Source organism: Tursiops truncatus, chromosome 3, assembly GCF_011762595.2.
Source record: "Tursiops truncatus isolate mTurTru1 chromosome 3, mTurTru1.mat.Y, whole genome shotgun sequence".
NCBI lineage: Eukaryota > Metazoa > Chordata > Mammalia > Artiodactyla > Delphinidae > Tursiops > Tursiops truncatus.
Genome location: NC_047036.1, coordinates 64034590 through 64057594, shown reverse-complemented (window position 1 = coordinate 64057594; position 23005 = coordinate 64034590). Strand labels below are relative to the sequence as shown.

The 23005-nt window shown below is 40.1% G+C and overlaps 1 protein-coding gene across 8 annotated transcripts in view; it reads right to left on the bottom strand.

Annotated features, from left to right (window-relative positions):
• Nucleotides 1-23005, bottom strand: part of RASGRF2 (Ras protein specific guanine nucleotide releasing factor 2) — a 233180-nt gene that overhangs the window by 75072 nt on the left and 135103 nt on the right. For 5 of the 8 annotated variants that reach the window (XR_012330744.1, XR_012330743.1, XM_073802262.1 and 2 more), the window contains 2 exons: nucleotides 22609-22737; nucleotides 19979-20068 (listed from right to left, as the gene is read on the bottom strand). Coding sequence is in view for 6 of the 8 variants with exons in the window: in XM_073802262.1 (XP_073658363.1) it covers nucleotides 19979-20068; nucleotides 22609-22737 (219 nt within the window). In the remaining 2 variants the exon portion in view is untranslated. The remainder of the gene's footprint in view (nucleotides 1-19978; nucleotides 20069-22608; nucleotides 22738-23005) is intronic. The other 3 variants (XM_073802258.1, XM_073802260.1, XM_073802259.1) reach the window with 2 other exon arrangements.

Here is a 23005-nt window from a genome sequence, read left to right as displayed (position 1 = left end):
TGGACCATAAATTTAAGGATTTATTTCCAGACTCCTACTTCTGTTTCACTGAAATATATGACTATCCTTATGCCAGTACCCTATTATCTTGCAAACTGTAGTCTTAAGTTTTGAAATCAGGAAGTAGAAGTCCTCCAACTTAGTTCTTATTTTTCAAAATTTGTCTTGGCTATTCTGAGTCCTTTGCATTTCCATAAAAATGTTAGTACTCTACCAAAACAAAACAAAAATGAAAGCAAAAATAAATACACATTTAAAGCTACGTGTTTTTTTAGGACCTGCTTGTCAATTTCTGGAAACAAACCCATTGGTATTTTGATAGGAACTGTGTTGAATATACAGATTAGTTTTGGGAAAACTGAATCTTCTAATCAATGGTCTTGGTACATCTCTCCATTAATTTCTCTCAGCAAGTTCTGTACGTTACAGGATACAAGCCTTTCACTTCTTTTGTTAAATTTATTCCTAAGTATTTAAATTCTTTTTGATGCTTTGTGAATAGAATTGTTTTCTTAATTTCATTTCAGTTCATTGTTAGTATATAACATACAATTGACTTTTATATATTGATCTTATATTCTGCAACCTTACTGAACTTGTTTATCAGTTCTGGTAGGTTTTCTTTGAGGATTCCTTATGGTTTTCAACATATAGGATCATGTCATCTGTGAATAATGACAGTTTTACCTCCTCCCTTTCTTCCAGTCAGGATGCCTTCATATTATTTTTTCCCCCTCTGGAAAAATGCTCCAGTACAATGTTGAATAGAAGTGGCCAGATATCCTTCATATTGTTCTTGATATTAGGAGGAAAGCATTCAGTCTTTCACTATTAAGTAAGATGTGAGCTGTCCATTTTCCATAGATGCCTTTTATCAGACTAAGGAATTGCCCTTCTACTCCTACCTTCTTGGTTGGATCATATGGAATGTTTTCTCTGTTCCTGTAAAGATAATCATATGATTTTTATCCTTTATTATAGTTAGATGATGTATTATATTAGTTGATTTTCTGATGTTAAACCAATTTCACATTCCTGAGATAAAATATATTTGTTCATGGTGTTTAATGCTTTTCATAAGTTGCTAGATTTGGTTTGCTAATATTTCATTGAGAATTTTTGTATTTTATGTTCATAAACACGATTTCCCTGTAGTTTTCTTTTCTTCTTATGTCTTTGTCTGGTTTGGGTATCATGGTAATACGGCCTCATAAAATGAGTTAGAAAGTGTTTCCTCCTCCATTTCCTGGAAGATTTTGTGAAGCACTGACATTATTTACTCTTTAAATGTTTGGTAGAAATCACCTGTGAACCCATCTAGGTCTGGGATTTTCTTTTGGGGAAGATTTTGCGTTAATAATTCAATTTCTTCATCTGTAGTATAAAGTCACCCTATTTCTGAATCTGATAGCTTTGTGCTAGGAAGGGAGTCATACACCACCAAAAAACCTACCCACCTATACCTGAACAGAAAATGGATAACCTGAATTTGGATATCCTTTTCTTTTTCAGGTATGTTAAACCATTTCATACATTGACAAAAAGAGTATTGAGGATTTTAGCAACAGCTTCAAATTATTAGCAATAATTGTCCAAAGGCTGAGTTTAGTACTTATAATCTTTATTTGAATTTGAACAAAAATACCTCTTCATTCCATAGATTTAGTATTGCATCTCAGGATCCTTCTAACTACAGAAAAATCCAGTGTTTCCAGTACTTCAACATAAATGAGTAAAGTATCATAATCATTATGCATAAAAATTAACCAGGACTGAAAATAATCATAAACCGAACTGAATGACAATGGAAACTATTCTGGAGCGTATACATGATCATAGCACCAGTATGGCTAAGTCCAGCCCCCCCCCGGATATGGTCCAAGACAGTACCTATGAAAATCACCCACGGGAATGGCAGTTCCCACAAGTGGCAGAACTCAGATACAGCAGCTGGACCTGTGATAGACTAGCATGGCTGCGGCAGTGTCAGGGGAAGTCTCAAGGAACCCTTACCTAAGAAAATACCAGAACTTACCACAGTAGGTGAAATAAAGCTATTCAGTCATATTGGAGATATTCTCCTTGAGCCCAGACTTCCTGCCTTTCCAATCTCAGAATTGTCTCTATCCGACAGAACCATCTCTTTCTGGCACAGGACAACCAAACGGTAGGATTGTGTCAATAAGCATGAAGCACCAGGAAATGGGGGTTAATTCATTTGTCATCCTGCAACCTACACCACAAATCTGTCTTCATGTAGCCCCTTTCCTTCTGATTATCACTGTGCTGGAAAAAAGTAAGTTAATTCTCAAAGTTCCAGCAAATTAGACGCGATTATCCCTTTTTTAGTGATGAGGAAACTGATGCCCAAAAGAGCTAGTAAGTGACTTAACCCGGAACTTGCGGGTAACACAACAGGCAATCAGGGCACCAGCCCCTCAAGCCACTGAAAAGTACCGCCAGTGCATGAAAGCAAACACCACCGTCAGATGACCTCGCCTTTGATAACGGCAACATTTTGCGCAAGATTTGTTTGCTGGGATGTGTGACACTTTCAGGCTAGAAGGTTGCAAGTGTAACTTTCATTATTAAGATACCAGTTCCCTATGGACCGAAACTCAATTTCCCTTGGACTCTACCCAGAATGGAGCCCAGGCAAATGCCTTCTGACTCGCAGTGCAGCCGGGGATTTGCCTCAAGCCCTTTGCTAAATGACATGAGGCATAAATAAATAAGCTCAGGGGACATCTCTCTAGGGGTGAGAGGGGCTGGACAAGCTCATCTGGGAAGTGCATTAGTTCCTTCTCTTTGATTCTCCCCACTTAAGATTTCTTACTGACACCTAACACTTAACTAATTGTGAACTGAGATCATTATACTGTTAACTCAGTCTTTCAGGCCTTAGACGTGCAATTTAACCATCTGCATGGCTTCTCTTTTTCACCAGGTACTATATATAGTCCATCAAAAATGTCTACACTGACATTTCTCAGACTCCTCCCCCTTCTGGAACAGTCCAGTGCAAATCCTAAAGCACCTCCTACTATTACTACTATAAAAACATACTGGTGAGCTGCTCGCCTCTTCTTTCCCCAGTTACCTGTCATAATACATAAGAGTCAGCTGTAGTGGATACCATCATATAGCATAGATTCATGTAAAAAAGTTATTTCTAAGTCTCTTGATTGTGCCCAGAAACTACACTCCTTTCATCAGATGACTATGGGATGACACACAATTAATACACTTTTGCAGTTATTTTACTAATTCTTGTCCCTATAAAAGTAGTCAGTAGGGGGCATGGTATACATGTATGTGTGCGTGTGTATGTATGCATGCTCACACATGCGTGCACATAAGTGAGACCAGAAGAGACAAAGAGAATAAATGGATGACAGGAGAATGCATTCATTTGAATTCAGCTCCAGCTTGTTATGATGACAGGGGCTGGAGATCTAATGGTAAACACAACAGTCCCTGTTCTCAAAAGGCTTATGAATCTTGTGGAGGAAACAGTCAATAATAACAGCGGAAAATATTCATTGAGTGCTTAGCTGGTTCCAAATGCTAAGAACTGCACATAGATCATCTCCTCTAATCCTCATGACAACTCTATGAGGGAGGTACAATCATTGCTCTCACTCTTCTCAAAGATGAGAAAAATCAGACTTAGAGAGTCTGCCCTAGATCACACAGCTTAGACAAGTGGCAGAACTCAGATACGGGTTTATTTGACACCCAAATCCACTCTCTTAACCACTTTCAATCCTGACTCCTTGGAGAATCAGTCATAACTACTCTCACCGATACCCCATTCTCTCTAAGGCCCGCATGGCCCCTGTTCCCTGAATAACTTCTTTTCCCACAGCCAGATCACCAGACACCAGCGATCAGAGGCCACTTCTCCAGTAAGCACTGTTCTCGGGAGGGGACACTCAGCCTTTCTTCCCTCCCTCAGCGTGATAAAAACAGAAGCTCGAATCCTCAGGCCTGTTAACTCCCACCAAGAGGGCAAGAGGGCTTCTTAACTGCATCCTCCACCCACCTGACAGCTCCAAGTGAGACCAGACACTCTGAGTGCACCACAGATCCCAACTGAATTGTTTTCCACAGGAAACAGCCTGAGTATTCTCAAAACCCAGATTGGAATTCCACTAAAGATGGCAGGGCAATACTAAAAGCCATCAAACTGTATGCTTTAAATGGCTGAGTTGTATGGTATATAAAATATATCTCAGTAAGGCTGTTCAAAAATTTTAAGTTGACAGGACAGCTGATCCTTGAAAATAAAAGGCTTCTATCTCTAAGTCACCATCAAAGGTAGTTGAATGGCAGAATGTATTTCAAGGAAATGCGTGGGCATGGTGGGTGGATTTTAAAATGATAAAGTAAATAAGTAAAATCTGGTTGGTGAGCTCAGGGTTTTCTTCTATTTGCCATGATATTTATCTGAAGAAATGTTTAGGAGAACAAACAAATATGTTCAAATCCCTAAAAAATGTCTTTCTGTGCGTCAATCAGTATCCAAGAACCAACCTCAAGGATGCTTTGGCGGTAGTCCCTGAACCCTGCTGGGGAATTAAATACAAACTATGAAACACACAAAGGAAACCAGGACTTCCTTATGTATAGGAAGTGCCTGAATCTGAGAGGGAAGGAAACTGAGATTCATATTTGACGATGGTTAATAATTAAACTCATTAAAGAATTAATTAACTGGATACCAACTAACTGTTCAACTGTCCCTTGACATATCAGGGGTATGGCTCTGAAATACCACTTTACAAAAGTAACCTGGTTTAATAGAATGAGCACTGGACCAGGAGTCCAGAGACTTGGACTCAGGGCCTATGCCTGCAATTTCTAACCGCCCGTAAGTCACTTCACCTCGCTGAGCCTGTTTCTTTATATATTAGAAGAGGAAGGTAATCTCTGCCTCTCCACTTCCCAGCCTGGTTGTGATGGACACACATGCTGTTACTTATAAAAGGGCTTTGAAATTGTGAGGCAGTATACAAACGTGAGGTGTAGGATTAGGTCTTCATAAACCCATACTGCTAGGATAGAAAAAAAGGAATGAGAACATAACTTACAAATCTTTAACACTGCAGTGAGCGAGGTAAGCCCGGTGGAGGCAGGAAACTCTAGCCTTTGCTAAGACTGTTAGCTTCCGTGCCTGCCGCTAAAGGGGACTGTGGCTTGTTTTCCACACAACCCACAGGGATCAAGAGAACTGACTCTGGTAGCGTATTTGCCAGATGAAGCTTTATCCTGACTAAGATGCTCTGTTTTGAATTAATTCTCAATGGTGTACAGGATCTTGAAAATTAGAAACAAGCCCAAATAAATGTCTCTAAAGTGGAGGAGGGCTATAGGCAGGTAACATCTGCATTGTTGCCATTCGAATGCGACACATGACTAAACATCGAGCCTCACAGTCTTTACAGCTGGTGATCCAATACAGTAAGTCCCCTACATACGAACGAATTCCATTCCGAGAGTGCATTCGTAAGTCCAATTTGTTTGTAAGTCCAACAAAGTTAGCCGACGTACCCAACTAACACAATCGGCTAGATAGTACTGTGCTGTAATAGGTTTATAATACTTTTCACACAAATAATACATAAAAAACAAGCAAAAAATAAAGACAACATTTTTAATCTTACAGTACAGTACCTTGAAGAGTCCAGTAGTACAGGACAGCAGCTGGCATACAGGGGCTGGCACTGAGTGAACAGGCAGGAAGAGTTACTGACTGGAGGAGGGAGAGAGGAGGTGGGAGATGGCAGAGCTGAACGATGGTCAGCGATAGGAGACAGAGGCCAGGCTGCAATTTCAGTCACTCCTGAGGTTGGTGGCACAGGTTCTGGTTCCTTGCTGGATTCAATTCTATCTACCCTCTTGAAAAAACGATCCAGTGATGTCTGGGTAGTAGCTCTTTTTTTCTTATCACAGATGACTGGATTGCATTCTGAATGGCAGCTGTAGGTTTATATACATTCTACATTCAGGTCCTGTGCCTCAAAAACTAACAGTACCTCCTCAAATAAAGAAAATCCCCTTGCCATTTCCTACATCATGAATCTCTTCGGTTCTTCAGTTACTACTTCCTCTTGTCTCTCTTTGTCCTTTCTTGGCACTTAGCTTTTCTTAGCAGTACCAGCCACATCACCGCTGCTTTTACGCTTGCTTACGGACATCCTGGGCTTGAAATAAAGACACTGTACTACTGTACTCTATACAGTACTGTACAGTAAAGTACACAAAAGCACAACCACTTACAGAGGATGCATGCACATGACAATGTACACCAGACACGTGAACTACGTGACTGGACATGCAAATGCACATTTGCATCTTTGAAAGTTCGCAACTTGAAGGTTCCTATGTAGGGGACTTGCTGTAATAGCTAAAAAAGGAGCTGTTTGCCCCTCCATGACTATTTGTTACACTTATTAAAAAAAAAAAAAAACAGACATGCACGCAAAAACTTATCAGGATACTATTATTTATCTCTAGTTCAACAAGTCTATTTCGTGTTTTCTGTAGGTTTATAGCTTCTGATTTTGTAAGACACTGAAATATACTTTGTCTAAGACTTTCATCACTTTTCCTTCTGATGCATGTGTCGAAATCTTGGTAATGTTAATTTACTCCAGTACGACAGACACTGCCTCCACTTAATGTAAAACCAGCCAAACTGCTAAGACTATAACACACACCAGGAAGTGTGTGACCATAGGAATAATGTGCAGATCCAGAGGAAAACACTGTCCCAAAGTCAAAAACAAAAAAAGCTCCAAAAACCTATGTTCAGAAAACTGACTAATTGGAAGAGTGAATGCATGAAATACTTTGAAACTATATTAACTTTTTCTTTCAGGGTCATGTACTGAAGGCTTATTATTTTGCTAATGTGACATTTTCTCTGGGTTTTCAAGTCCAGAATTTAATAACCAATAATTATACTGATTATTATCAGTATGCTAGAGTTTACATCTTGATCATTTGAAATTTACTTTATGCCTGTTCATCTAATCTCCTCAATGAGACTGTCAGTTCTTAGAGAGTAGAGGCAATGCCTCGTATTCTATTTTTATCTTTCCACAACACCTGGTATGGCATAGCGTATACACGTACACGGAAAGACCTATATAACTAATTGAAGATTAAGCAAAATCAAATAAACTTGTTCATCATTTAATCCAAAGAGTGGGAAAGAATAATGCTTTTAATTCAGGCAGAGATTTCTGAATCTCGAGACCAACCTCTCTGATGAACAATCGGATTTAGACCTTTTGTTTAAAAAATCCAAAGCAAAAAAAAAAAAAAAAAATCCAAAGCAGCTGACATTTCTAGGAGCCTTTCCAACAGAGCTGGGTAGTAAGGTCAGTGGCAGCTAGACTTCCCGCCCCCTCCTACTCCCCAAAATGTCTTTGGAATTCCCATGCCACCAAAGCCCTTCCCTAATATCATTGGCTCAGTTTCTAGTCACAGCATCTCAAGAGCCAAGTTGCAGTCCCAGAATCACAAAGTCAGTGTTTAGAGAATACAAACCACCTACCAATTGGGAATTCACTAGCTTCTTTAGAGCTCTGTCTTAGTCTTCTAAATGCCCCATAGTTCCAGGAGACCAGCTTCTCTGCAAAGGGGACTCAAACTGGGACACTCCAACCTGCTGGGTAGCTGAGATGCTAGGGTGAGTGTAATGTGTCACATAGGCCAGCTTCAATTTCATCTTAAAATGATAATTACAATTTTAAATTCAGCATTACAGACAGACAATAGCTACACAGGGAGGCTCCTCTCAGTTTGCAGAAGAGAGTAGAGCCATTAAGTTCCTTCCTATTGCTAAGCAACAGTTGTGTTCAAATCAAACTGCTCTCAGCTCTCAAACAGTAGGAAAATAAGTCTATTCAATTCAGAGCACTACAGGTGAAGGGAGAAGAATAAGGTAGATTTAAGCTACATGTTAATTTTAGATATATTCTTTCCATTTCAAAAAGTTTGGGGGGAATAAGCTCAGCGTGTTCTGTCCTATAGGAACAGCCCAGACATGTTTTCTCTTTCCAATATGAAAATATGCTCCCTAAGCGCAATTTGATTTTGAATAATTTCGCCAAGGTTTACTGGCAACCATGATACCACCTGTAGTAGCTATCTATCACTGCACAACAGATCACCCTGAAATTTACGGGCTGAAAATAACAAACATTTATTATTGCACAGTTTCTTCAGGATGAGGTTTTGGAAGTGGCTCAGCTGGGTGGCTCTGGCTCAGGGTGTCTCACGAGGTTGCAAGCCAGATGTCCACCAGGGCTGCAGACATCCAAAGGCTCAAGTGGGGCTGGAGGGTTCACTTCTAAGCTCATGCATGAGGCTCTTGGCAGGAGGCCCACTTTCTAGTTTCTAGCTGGTCTCATTGGGCTTCTCCTCATGATATGGAAGCTTGTTTCCCCCAGAACAAGTGATCCAAGAGAGAGACTGACCAAGACAAAGGACACTATGCCTTCTGATGACCTAGGCTCCAAAGTCACACATGACCACTTCTGCTTAATTTTATTTGTTAGAAGCAAATTACTAAGTTCTACCCACACAAAAATAAAGAGAAATTAAGCTTCACCTCTTGAAGGATGGAGTATGAAAGAATTTGTGGACACATTTTTAAAACCACCAGACCACCCACCAGAAACGTTCATGTCCTTTTCCAAACGAAATGGCAGCACTGTAGAAACCCAGAGAATGAAGTTCCATCTCTGTCTTATCTATGTAAGGCAGAGGTTGGGATTGGTAATAGATCCTGTCAGTTCTCTTTTCATTAGCCAGATGATATGATTCAAATCTGCCACCTACTACCTACGTGACCTTAGGTGACTTACTTAACTCTGTATCTTAATTTCCTCAACTGGAAAATAAGTATAATAATAATATTATTATTATATTCATTTACTAATATACTCATTATACGAATAATACTATTAATTATATATAATAGTATTATTATATATTAAATATATAATAATACTATTATTAGTATAATGAGTACATTATACTCATTATACAAATAATAGTAACTACTTCACATATTAGTTAACATATGTAAAGTTTAGAACGGTGCTTGGTATATAGTACACCCTATAGAATTATGTCACTTTATTGTTGTTGCTTTTGTCATGTTGATAATAAGTTTATAATTGCATACACAAATGCCCAACAGGGAAGCATAGGACGGGGGTCTGCAAGATGTGGGTGCAACTCTGAGAGGCCCTCTGCAAAAACTACCCACAATTATGATGTATTCACAAGATAAAACAGGCTAATTACATATTATTAAGTTGTGTTTTCAGGTCTTCCTAGCACTTGTGAAGCCACAGGCTACAAATGCCAGTTAGATAAACAACACTGGCAAAAAGCCCATATTCTGTGCCTTTCTTACAAGTTTACTTACTAAATAGCTAAACTATTTAAACAGAGCTGATTGCTCTCACAAATCCAGAAAAAAAAAAGACAGCGGGGTACATATATGACATTAACGTAATTCATGGTACTCAATATATTACTGCAAATTTAATCCAATTCTCAATACAGAGATAAACGCTTCCTCTGACCAGGTTATATCATTGTACTAAGACCCTAGTTTCTGCGATCCTGTGAAAGAAATCACAGACCCCTCAATGCTGCTAGCTAAGTAAGAATCTACCCACAGATGACTAATTTCACTCGGGTTCATCTCTCTGGAGTTACCGTGCTGCTGTATCTGTCAGGTGAATGCCAGGTGGAAAGAAGATGGAAAGTAGTGGGTATGCTGCAGATGAAGACAGGATCAAGAGTTAGCAACAAAATACGTAACTCAAGTTTCCCAAGATCTTGTTCTTTTTGAAATAAATGTGGGATTAGAGGCAATATCAGGGCAAAGAAAGAAGCAGTTTGGTAGTGGACAGATCTGAGCCTCATTCTCAGGCACTCTGAGAACCTGGGCCAGGCCCTCCAGCATTCTGGGTCTCACACTTGTTTCAAAATCGGTAAAGTAAGAAAGACAGTCCCCAAAATCCCTTCCATGGTGAAGGGGTGACAATGAGGCATCCTCCAGATCTTAGAGATAAGATTACCCTGTGAAAGCCAAAGTGGTCAAGCCACAGTGGACAAGAAGAGATGGGCTTCCTATAAAATAGCCTGGCCAAAGGAATAGGAAATAGTTTTGGGGAGGGAAGACTGAGGAGATTCAGGAGTCCATTGCTAGCATTGAGGTATGGTCTCAGAAACTCTTATCTGGATCAACCTACAACTCCAGCTGTAAATGATTACAGTAAATCTGAGGTCACATGCTGGTGGCTCACAGCCAATTGTGGTCCACAGAAGTATTCTGCTGGGCTGGACAGTATTTTTTTAAAGAGTATGAATTCACTTCCAACATTTAAAAATAGGAGATTTTACATAAATATCCAGATTTCTGGTTTTTCTTTAATAAAGAAAAGAAAGAAAGAAAACAGATCTGACGGCCCTAGTCTGTATTCTGTCATGGCAAAAACCAGGGGGAGTTGAGCAGTGGCTGCCCCTCTTTCACATGGTATCAGCCATCCAGTCCCCCTTTCAGTTACCTGCCTGGCCCTGAAATGGATGAAACTGTACTGCAGTCAAGTAGCAATTAAGCAATGTGAGCGTATCAGAAAAGTGAAAAGGCACAATCAAGTGCATAGTACCTTTGCTGAGGAGATACGGTAATACAGGAGAATGGTCTGCGTGGAGCTCAGGAAAGGGCAGCACAAAGAAGGAGAACTTGGCAATGCAACATGGTCAGGAAAGAGGGTGCTCAGGCCAGCTGGAACAAGGATTTGGGTTTGCTTGAAAGGCTTATCAAAAACACATGATGGGCAGAGGAAGTGCTCCATGTGATCTGGCTTGCTGTGGGCATCCTCCCAGGAAGAGAGTGCAATGACCCCCCGACATGAGCATCCCTAGCTGCTTTGCAGGCTCACACTAGTTAAGAGGGATACATTAGGAGTTTTGGATTAGCAGATACAAACTACTGTATATAAAATAGATAAACAACAAGGTCCTACTGTATAGCACAGAGAACTATATTCAATATCTTGTAATAACCTATAATGAAAAAGAGTATGAGAAAAGAATATATATATTGAATATATATATTCACTTTGCTGTACACCAGAAACTAACGCAACATTGTGATCAACTATACTTCAATAAAAATAAAAACTTTATAAAAACGATGTAACTTCTCAGTTCCAAAATTTTAATTTCAGTCCGTGTGTGTGTGTATGTGTGTCTAAAAATTAGACTGGAACCATTTAGCACAGAATATCTTTCCATTTCTTTGTGCCTTCAATTTCTTTCAACAACGTCTTATGGTTTAACATTGTTAAAATGTCCATATTACCTAAAGCAATCTACAGATTCAATGCGATCCCTATCAAAATCCCAAAATATTTTTCACAAAATAGGACAAAAAAAACCCCTAAAATTTATACAGAACCATAAAAGACCCCAAACAACCAAAGCAATCCTGAGAAAAAAAACAAAGCTGAAGGTATCACATCCCTGATTTCAAATTATACAACAGGCATCCTTGGAGATACTGCGGCTTTTGTTCCAGACCATGGCAAAACGGCAGATATTGCAATAAAATAAGTCACACCATTTGTTTTGGTTTCTCAGTGCATATAAAAGTTATGTTTACATTATACTGCAGTCTTTTAAGTGTGCAATAGCATTAGTTCTGAAAAAATAATGTATATACCTTAATTAAAAACACTTTATTGCTAAAAAGTGCTAACCGTCACCCGAGCCTTCAGCAAGTCGTAATCTTTTTGCTGGTGGAGGGTCTTGCCTCAATGTTGATGGCTGTTGACTGACCAGGCTGGTGGTTGCTGGAGGCTGGGATGGCTGTGGCCATTTTAAAAAATACGACAACCAAGAAGTTTGCCACATCCATTGACTCTTCCTTTCGCCAACAATTTCTCTGTAGCATACAATGCTGTTTGAGAGCATTTTACCCACAGCAGAAAACTTCTTTCAAAACTGGAGTCAATCCTCTCAAACCCTGCTGCTGCTTCATCAACTAAATGTATGTAATATTCTAAATCGTTTGTTGTCATTTCAACAATCTTCACGGCATCTTCAAAAGGTGTAGATCCGGGCTTCCCTGGTGGTGAAGCGGTTGGGGGTCCGCCTGCCGATGCAGGGGACACGGGTTCGTGCCCCGGTCCAGGAGGATCCCACATGCCACGGAGCGGCTGGGCCCGTGAGCCATGGCCGCTGAGCCTGCGCGTCCGGAGCCTGTGCTCCGCAATGGGAGTGACCACAACAGTGAGAGGCCCGCATACCGCAAAAAAAAAAAAAAAAGGTGTAGATCCCATCTCAAGAAACCAGTTTCTTTGCTCATCCATAAGAAGCAGCTCCTCACCTGTTGAAGTTTTATCATGAGATCACAGTAAGTCAGTCACATCTTCAGCCTCCACTTCTAATTCTAGTTCTCTTGCTATTTCCACCACATCTGCAATGACTTACTCCACTGAAGTCTTGAACCCCTCAAAGTCATCTGTGAGGGTTGGAATAAACTTCTTCCAAACTCCTGTTAATGTTGATATTTTGAGCTTTTTCCATGAATCACAAATGTTCTTAATGACATCTAGAATGATGAATCCTTTCCAGAAAGTTTTCAACTTACCCTTCTCAGATCCATCAGAGGAATCTCTATCTATGGCAACTATAGTCTTATGAAATATAATTCTTACATAACAGGACTTGAAAGTTAAAATTACTCCTTGCTCTACGGGCTGCGGAATGGATGCTGTATTTCGCAAGCATGAAAATAACAATCTCGTTGTACATCTCCACCAGAGCTCTTGAGTGACCAGGTGCACTGTCAATGAGCAGCACTATTTTGAAAGGAATCTTCTTTTCTAAGCAATAGGTCTCAACAGTGGGCTTAAAATATTCAGTAAACCATGGTGTAAATAGATGTGCTGTCATCCAGCCTTCGTTGTTCCATTTATAGAGCACAGGCAGATTTAGCATAATTTAGCATAATTCTTAAGGGCCCTAGGATTTTCAGAACGGTAAATGAGCACTGGCTTCAACTTCAAGTCACCAGCTGCACTGGGCCCTAACAAGAGTCAGCCTGTCCTTTGAAGCTTTGAAGCCAGGTATTGACTTCTCTCTAGCTATGAAAATCCTAGATGGCATCATCTTCTAATAGAAGGCTGTTTCATCTGCACTGAAAATCTGTTGTCTAGTGTATCCACCTCATTAACGATCTTAGCTGGCTAGATCTTCTGGATAACTTGCTGCAACTTCTACATCAGCACTTGTTGCTTCACCTTGCACTTTTATGTTATGGAGACAACTTCTTTCTTTCAAGCTCATGAACCAACCTGTGCTCATTTCAGATTTTTCTTCTACAGCTTCCTCATCTCTCTCCACCTTCACAGAATTTAAGAGTGTTAGGGTCTTGCTCTAGATTAGGCTTTGGTTTAAGGGAATGTTGTGGCTGGTTTGATCTTCTATCCAGACCACTAAAACTTTCTCCATAAGAGCAATAAGGCTGTTTCGCTTTTTTATCATTCACGTGTTCACTGGAGTAGTGGTAGTTTTAATTTCCTTCAAGAACTTTTCCTTTGCATTCGCAACTTGGTTAACTGTTTGGTGCAAGAGGCCTAGCTTTCAGCCCATCTACTCTTTCGACATGCCTTCCTTAATAAGCTTAATCATTTCTAACTTTTGATTTAAAGTGAGAAACATGCAACTCTTCCTTTCACTTGAACACTTAGAGGCCACAGTAGGGTTATTAACTGGCCTAATTTCAACATTGTTGTGTCTCAGGGAAACAGGGAGGCCTGAGAAGAGGGAGAGAGGCAGGAATGGCAGGTCGGTAGAGCAGCCAGAACACACTCAGCATTTATCTATTAAATTCACCATCTTTATATGGGTGTGGTTCATGGACCACCCCCAAATTAAACAGTAATATCAAAGGTTACTGAATGCAGGTCACCATAACAAGTATAATAAGAATGAAAAAGTTTCAAATATTGAGAGAATTTACAAAATGTGACAGAGAGACATGAAGTGAGCAAATGCTGTTGGAAAAATGGTGCTGATAGACTCGCTCGACACACGGTTGCCAAAAACCTTCTATTTGTAAAAAATACAGTATTTGTGAAACACAATAAAGCAAAGTGCAATAAAATGAGGTATAACTGTACAAAGCTATAGTAATCAAAACAGCATGATATTGGCATAAAAAAGACACAGATTAATGAAACAGAGTTGAGAGCCCAGAATAAACCCACATATAGATGGACAATTATAATTTATGACAAAGGAGCAAAGAACATACAATGGGAGAAAGGATAGTCTCTTCCATAAATGGTATTGGGAAAACTGGACGGTCATATGCAAAAGAATGAAACTAGGCCACTATTTTACTCCATATACAAAAATCAACTCAAAATGGATTAAAGACTTGAATGTAAGACCTAAAATCATAGAATTCCTAGAAAAAAACATATGCAGTACACTTTTTAACATTGGTCTTAGCAGTATCTTTCTGGATATGTCTCCTGAGACAAGGGAAACAAAAGCAAAGATAAACAAATGAGACTACATCAAACTAAAAAACTTCTGCACAGGAAGGAAAGGAAACCATCAGCAAAACAAAAAGACAACCTACCGAATGGGAGAAGATACTTGAAAATCATATATCCAATAGGAGTTTAATATCCAAAATATATAAAGAACTCATACAACTCCACAACAACAAAACAAACACCCTGATTAAAAAATGGGCAGAGGATCTGAGTAGACATTTTTCCAAAGAAGACATACAGATGGCCAGTAGGCACATAAAATGATGTTCAATATCACTAATTATCAGGGAAATGCAAATCAAAACCACAATGATGTATCACCTCACGCCAGTTAGAATGGCTATTCTCAAAAAGACAGGAAATAACAAGTGTTGGTGAGGATGATGAGAAAAGGGAACACTCATACACTGGTGGTGGGAATGTAAATTGGTGCAGCCACTATGGAAGACAGTATAGAGATTCCTCAAAAAATTAAGAACAGAATTACCATATAATCCAGCTATTCCATTTCTGAGTGTTTATGCAAAGAAAATGAAGATACTAATTCAAAAAGACATATGCACCCCTATACTCAGTGTAGCATTATTTACAATAGCCAAGATATGGAAACAACCTAAGTGCTCATCAATGGATGAATGGATAAAGATGTAATATATATGCACAATGCAATACTACCCAGCCATAACAGAAAGATGAAATCTTGCCATTTGCAACAATGTGGATGGACCTTGAGGGTATTATGCTAAGTGGAATAAGTCAGATGGAAAAAGACAGATGCCATATGTTTTCACTCATATGAGGAATATAAAAAAATAAAATAAACAACCAAAAAGAATAAAATGAAATAAACAACCAAACCAAACAAAAACGAACATAGATACAGAGAAAAGATTAATGGTCACCAAGGGGAAAGGGACATGCGGGAGGGTAAAATGGGTAAAGGGAGTCAACTGCATAGTGATGGATGGAAATTAAACTTTCCATGGTGAGTACACAGTAGTGAATACATAAGTTGAAATACAATGTTGTACCCATGACACTTAAAAATAAATAAGGAATTTAAAGTAAGACTTGGAATCACTGTTAACTTACATTTGGTTTGCCAAAGCTCTTTGTTTTTCATTAATAATAGTGATAATAATGTTTTCATTAAAAAATGTAAATGAGATACATTCTGTCTCCCAACATTCAACTAGCTATCTTAAGACATTTTTATTGTAAAATGGTTTTTATATATTTTGGAAAAAAAACAATAAAAAATATGTCTCAAACTGGTTGTAGGAATGCTACAACCAGAGAAGGAACAAATACACCTTCTCCATCTAGTTTAGTGATTCTCCATCTTGGTTCCACATAAGTATCACATAGGGAACTTTAAAAATCCTGATGCCCCAGATGTACCCAGACCAATCAAGTCATAATCTCTGGGGGTGGGACCAGTTATTGGTATTTTAAAAAGTGAGTCCAAGCCCAATTCACACCAAGCTCAGATCTACTATTGGCTACACAAGCCTGAGTGGTTTAACAGAGGAAAAAACAGATTATGAATTATCTATTTTACAAGTACAAAGTCACCACCAGTAAAGAACTCACTATTTCTCTAAGCAATTGTAACTGTGCCATTAATTTTCCTATAAATGCATTCAGTCATTCCTCTACTTTGTTAATTTACTCTGACTTGCATAGAATGGTAAAACCTATAATCTTTTCACAGATAATCAAGAGTTGCTTGTAGTACCTCCACTGCCGTTATTTCTACTCTCATAAAAATAACCCACCTCACACTTTCATGTTTCATTTTAGATCATTTCATAAACCCTATCATTAATCCCAGAGCTTTAGGTATATAGTAAGCACCATGATATGCCCTGATATGTGTATTTATTGGATTTGCATTTCTATTCATATCATAACTATATCCAAACTGCACCTGCAGATTCCCTGTATCAGCAGCCATCTGAAAGGCACAGATTTTAATTCTACTTTAATGCAGAGCTCCTAAATTTGAGCAGATGCTTGAAAGTACATTTCAGCCAGTGTGGTGGCTCATAAGACTCACTGTTTTTTTGTCTCAGTCTTGCATAGAGCTAAAACTTATAGAGTTAGCACTTATTTGACTGATTGATGATCACTGGTCCCACTCCCACCTCCACCCGCCACCCCGTGATCAAAATTTCCTAAAGCTGCTCTGATTCCAAGAATGATCAGGGCTGGACTCATAAACAGATTTACCAGGAAGCTTAAGCCTCGGGGCCTCTCAATGTGTATGGGCCTCTTCCAAAGCCCTGGGAGGTGCTCTAAAGGTTTGTAATTTTATATTCTTTTCCTTGAGGCAGACTGTGTAAGTGTTAGAGCCCACAAATCCCGGATCCATCCACAGTGGGCCTAATGTAACTTGACTGCCAATCGCAAGGCAAGCACTAAATAAACTGTGAACTCTTTATAATGTGAAGTTAAGGAGAATTAATCATGTCACAATCATGCCCACAGATCAGGCTTTCCTTCCTCTCCAGCAGAGGTACTCCTGTTGGTCTACAAGGAAACGGAGCATGACATGGAAGGAAGAGACACCCATCTTTGGAAAGGACAGGCTCTAAGTCCTTAAAGAAACCAGAGGGGAAATTCCAGTCTTTTCCAGTGTGTGTGGAAATCAGGTAGGCTCAGACCCGAGGGGCAGGACTGGTAATCCTGAGTACATTCCAGGCCACCTTCCACAGATAAATCAACTTTCTCTGACTTTACGGCATGCACGTCTTATCTGGCCTCTTTGCGAAGAAAATTTTCTGTCCATCCTTCTGCTAAATTTAAATACCTTTCAATGCAGTAAAATTACCTTCTAAGCAATCATTAAAGAGAAATGGCTTACGTGCAAATGCCTGCAGTGAATATTTGAAAGCATAATCACTAACTGACAGTTCTAACCCAGAGTTGCCAGATTCCCGTGTATTTTGATGGAGGTAGAGGTTGAGGGCAGGAAGGTGAGAGAGGATTAAAGCAAGAGGGAACCCGAAGAGGAGCCTGAAACATGAAAGCCCACTCTGCAGACCGCATGGCTTGGCCGGGCTGCACGTTGTTTCAGGCTATAAGCCACACACACAGCAGAGCGGCACCACCAGGTGGTCCCATATTGCAGCCAGACAAGCAGACAGGAAGCCTGGAAAAATGGATGTGAGCATGAGATGTTCACTTATCTACACCACCTTCCCTCCTGCTCACCTCTGCAGGCTCTCCACGTTCCAGTGTGCATTCGGGTCATAATTCCTGATTCAGAGAGTGGATACAAGGCCTGGTTTGAGACTTAAACACTAGGTAGCACTAGCTTCCTTCGGACACCTGTCTGTCTGGGTCTAGGGCTTCTCTGGGCAGTAGCAGGCTCTCCTCTCCCTGACCAGCCAAGGAGTCCAGATCATCTTCCTAGCACTTCCTCTCTTTCTGTTCCGTGTCCACCTGCCCTAGTGGCCTATGAACCTGAGCCCTTCTGCCAAGTTCTCGTAGGCAGGTGGACTCTCCTGTGGGGCTAGATCCATGAAGCAGCCGAGCCCCAGGGACGTACTGATCCCTACTCCAAAACAGACCCTCTTTCGTACCACCATTAGCCACCGGAACTGACCCCTGTGCAACTTGCTGCCTTGACAGCGGGGCCACAGATACTGCCAAAGCCATCCTTTATGTCATTTATGTCTAAACTTGAATCATGTGACTCCAGACCCCATTACAGGCAACGTCAGCAGCAGTGTGATAAAACAGGAGGTCCAGGCCACCCCGCACCTAGCAGTGCTGGCTGTCGTCAGTCAGCAGGCTGCCCCTCCTCAGCTGGCTCACTGAGGACAGCTTTCTTGCTAAGGCTCTTTCGGCTGCAAGGGAGAAGCAGGAACAGGCCGCAGAGCAGCAGCAGTGTTCAGATAGTGAGGAAGACCTGGCTATTGTGGTTACTTTATCCTCTGGCCCATCAGGCACGGGCAAGCCCAAGTCTGAAAGCCAGTCTCCGTTAGAACTTTGCTTCAATCTCAGGTGAAAAAAAGATACCTTCCCCGAACCAGCCTCCAGCAAATGGGGAAATGGTCTCATCCTGAATTGACCTAAAAACTATTTTCCCTTACAAACCACATTTAAATTAAGAGACCTGCGAGGAAGCTCTGTATTTCACTTTTTCCAAAGACAGACTAGCTTGTGAGAACAAAAGACAGAAGAAGGTCTTAGCAAATCACAGTTGATAACCAATTCTGCCAGAAGTGTAGGGAAGACTCCTTTATTATCTCATCAAAGAAATGTTCATTATTCTAACATGTAGTCAACAACAGAAGCCGACTGGATTGAGAAGACATCAATACTATTACCATTACAGGCTGTATTGTGTTATACTGATGGGAACTGAGGGGAAGGTTCTGGGAATATTTGGGGTAAAGAACATCCCCAATTTGCCTGACCACATCCAGTGAAGTGTGTGTGGTAAAATATTTAAGATGTGGAATGTAGTCAAAGTGCAAAGATTTTCCATTCAGATGGGATATCTATCTATCTAGATAGATAGATAGATAGGTAAATATGAATTACTATGGTAATTCATGTTCCTTATAGTATATCTCTTTGTACTTACTTCAACTTAGATTTCACACAGACAGTACCTACCAGTTACTCTTGTTGAATATAGGTTCATAGGCTTTGGAAATGGACTTCTCTGGTAGGTGAGCAATGGCTAATTAACAAAATACACCAAAAATACACTCCCGGAACACAGAGAATTAGTTTAGGTGAAGATACTTACAGCAACAAGGCTGTTTAAACCACATACGGATTTATTTTAACATAACGTCCTCCTTGCACACGAGAGAAGAGGACAGAGATCATGAATATAATTTTTCATCTATTTAAAATACCGTGCTTTTATTTTAAGTACTTCTTTACCCTGAAGATTAACTGATAGCAACTCAGAAAGCATCATGGAGCTACTGGAAATGAATTTTGAGTCCTCTAAAGCAATAGATCCCTCCCTCCTCCCCGCCCCCTCCACAAACCTTCCCTCCCACCTTGCATATGCTTTCAGCACTGGACTCAGTTAAAAGGGAACCACGTGTCCTCGACAATTTGGCTAAAAAGGTTAAAGAACTCCATAAAACAACGTGAAAGAAATAACACATCCTTCTCTGATACAGAAGTTCTCAAAAGGGTTACGCACAGGCCACCTGTGTGAGACCCACCTGAAGGTGCTTATTTAAAAAGACGGTATCACGCCAAGATGCGCTGACTTAGGGGGCTGGGAATCTGCATTCTTAAGAAGCTGCCCAGTGTATCATCAAGACGCTGGCAGGCAAGGACCACTGATTTACCATAAATTGCCATGTGTCTGCACTCAGCTGCTGGCCCCTACTCACCAGGTGGACTCCCATGTCCTGCTGCAGCTGTGGCAATTGCAAAAGCAGAAGCAGGCGAAACAGAGCAGTGGGAGTTGTCGGCGGTCTGTCCTGGTTATTTCAAAAGAATGGAAATGGCATGGTGAGACAGTTGGATAATATAACGTAATAAAAATTCTCATTTTCATTCCAGCACTGGATGAATGCAAGTACCCTGCATTGTCCTTATTAATAGGCAAATAACAAGATTCTATATTAGCAAGTCCATTCTAGGTATAGCCCCAAGAGGAATGAAAGCATATATCTACACAAAAACTTATACGTGAACATCCATAGCAGCATTATTCATAACAGCTAAAAAATAAAAACAATCAAATGTCCACCAACTGGTGAAATGATAAACCAAATCAAAAATTCTCATACAAGGGAATATCATCTAGCCACAAAAAGGAATGAAGTACTAATACATACTACAACATGAATGTACCTTGAAAACATCATGCTAAGTGAACGTCAGTCATAAAGAGTCACATATTGTATGATCCCATTTACATTAAATGTCCTGATTAGGTAAATCCATAGAGACAGAGAGTAAATTAGTGGTTTCCAGGGGCTGGCGGGGAGATGGGAATGGGGAGTGACTACTAATGAGGACATGGTCCCTTAGTGGGGGAGGGGATGAAAATGTTCTGGAATGAGATAGTAGTCATGGCTGCCCAGCCTTGTGAATATATAAAAACCACTGAACTGTGTATTTTAAAAGGGTGAACCTTATGGTATGTGAACTTTATCTCAATATAAAAAATATTTTTTAAAAATATTCTACACTTTACTGATGGAATTTTCTTCTCAAAGTACCTTTAGAAGCAGAGATGGGTTCTTAAACCGAAGGATGCACTCGGCACCTTTAGGCAGCCCCTCTCACTCAGATGCTTACACACAGCATTGGCTAATATTGCTGACAACCTCACTGTTTTTCTCACTCAGGCTTTTAGTGAAGATAGCTCACTGTGATTCTGTGATTTTTTATTAGTTTGCCCCTAAAGTTATATAGTCATGCTTAAAATAAATAAGAGGGGAAGCAAAGAGCTGCTTAATGTACCCAAGCATGAAAGCAAAGAACAGCTCTACCCTCTCCTTCAGCAGTAGCCTGAAAACATTTGTGAAGCAAGGTGGCAAGTAGACAGATGAACAGGCAAAATTCAGCTACACAGTGAGAAAATGTGTGATACTGTCCCCATTTGGATCCACCGTATTATCACAGATTTTGGCTTTCTTCCTGTGTCGCTGGGATTTAGTCAGATCAGGAAAGAAACAAAGGACTTAGTTAATCCACAAACAGGATGAGGATTTCCAAATGATGTTTACATAAATTTAAAAACATTTTAAATGAATATAAACATATGAAAGAGACCGTACTAAAACAGAGCTCTAATAATAGTAACCAAGTGGACAGCATTTAATCTTGCCTTGGTAAAGTTTTGCTTTCACAGACTTTGGCCCCAAACTCTTACAGGTTTAATGAACTCAAGGGAGTCTGTCCCACATGGCAATGGTCAAAGAAGTTGCCAAGGCTTGGACTGACCAAGCCTCTAAGAAGAGTAAAGAGATTTGGCTAATTCCATAGTAGTCCTATAACAAGCCAGGGAATCTAGCTTGTTACCCTTGGTTTTTCAGAGCTATCCAAATGTCAGGGTGACCCATGACGGACCAGGAGCCCCAAAGGGCTAATATCCATCAGGGCAAAACTGCTGACAACAGTCTGACCCAGACTAGCTTCTCTTGGAGGTGATGGCAATGAAAACAGCTTCCACCACGAGGCTAAGGCTGCAAATGAAAGGACCCTTTGAAGCCATGCACTCTATCTTTTGCTAAACTGCCTTACTTAAAGCAGGAGTATGAGAGTCAGAAAACGTCTACGTTTTACATGGGTTACTTAGGGTGAATCTGGTTTCATAATTGAATAATTTTCTCTTCCAACTTGAAATAATTGGCTTGAGGAGAAAAGAAGAAAACATTTCTAAAACAACTGTAATTTGGATATATTTATTTGAGCAATGAGGAGATAAAAGATTTCTGTCTTTTGTTCTGTCTTCCCTCCAATTAGAAAACATTTGGTATATTCTAAAACAAATTATGGGATAATGTTTTATAATTTTCATAACTATAGAAAAGATACCAGATTCTGCCACTAGTAATAATGAAGATTGGCGCTCCATGCAACTGGACTTTATTTTAGCTGAAACAGTGTTCTTAATAAGGTCCCCCCTGACAATTCTGTGTCCCAGATGAACCTATTTAATACAGACTACACTGGGATTCATGGTAAGATATCAGAGTCTGGGAACATTTTGGTGAAACCAGCACTGAAATTCAATCAACTAGCAACTAAGAACAGGCTTCTCAATTCAGGTTACTCCACACAAAGTGTCATGCAATGATGGGGTCAAATAAATATTGGTTATACTAATGACATACTCTCTAATCATTTATTTTCTACTACTTGGTCCTACAGTAACATTTGCTTCCCATTACTTTTCATAACTGAGACTAAAAATATTCGGGGAGTGAAACAGTAAGGCAAACAAAAGATTCAGGAGCTAGAATCATCCCTCGCTTGAGTGTTTCTGAGTCCCTTTCTGAGCGCTCACCTCCGGGCTGGCGGTAGCGGAGGTGCCGAGGAGTTGAGGGTGACCTGCAAGGTGAAGGTTCGGTGGCATCTGCCGCGGGGGAGCTTTCCACTCCTGCTCGGTCCACCGGTGCAGACTCCAGCACTGCTGCTTTAAAACATCATGAATTTTAACAACCAGGCCATGAATTCAAGAGCTTCTTGTCAGTATCATGCATGGAAACACAAAAGTTCATTATGGATAATAAGCATTTCATGTTAGTCTACATTTTTAAAGGACTTTATCATGAAATCGAGTCACTCTTCCTGGCGGAATGTTAACGACATGAAGTCTAACTGTGGCTCATCTCCTCACCTGTCTTGCTGACCCTGCTGAGCCTGGTTGATCCTCCCAAGCCCCTTTTGTTCAACACAACAGA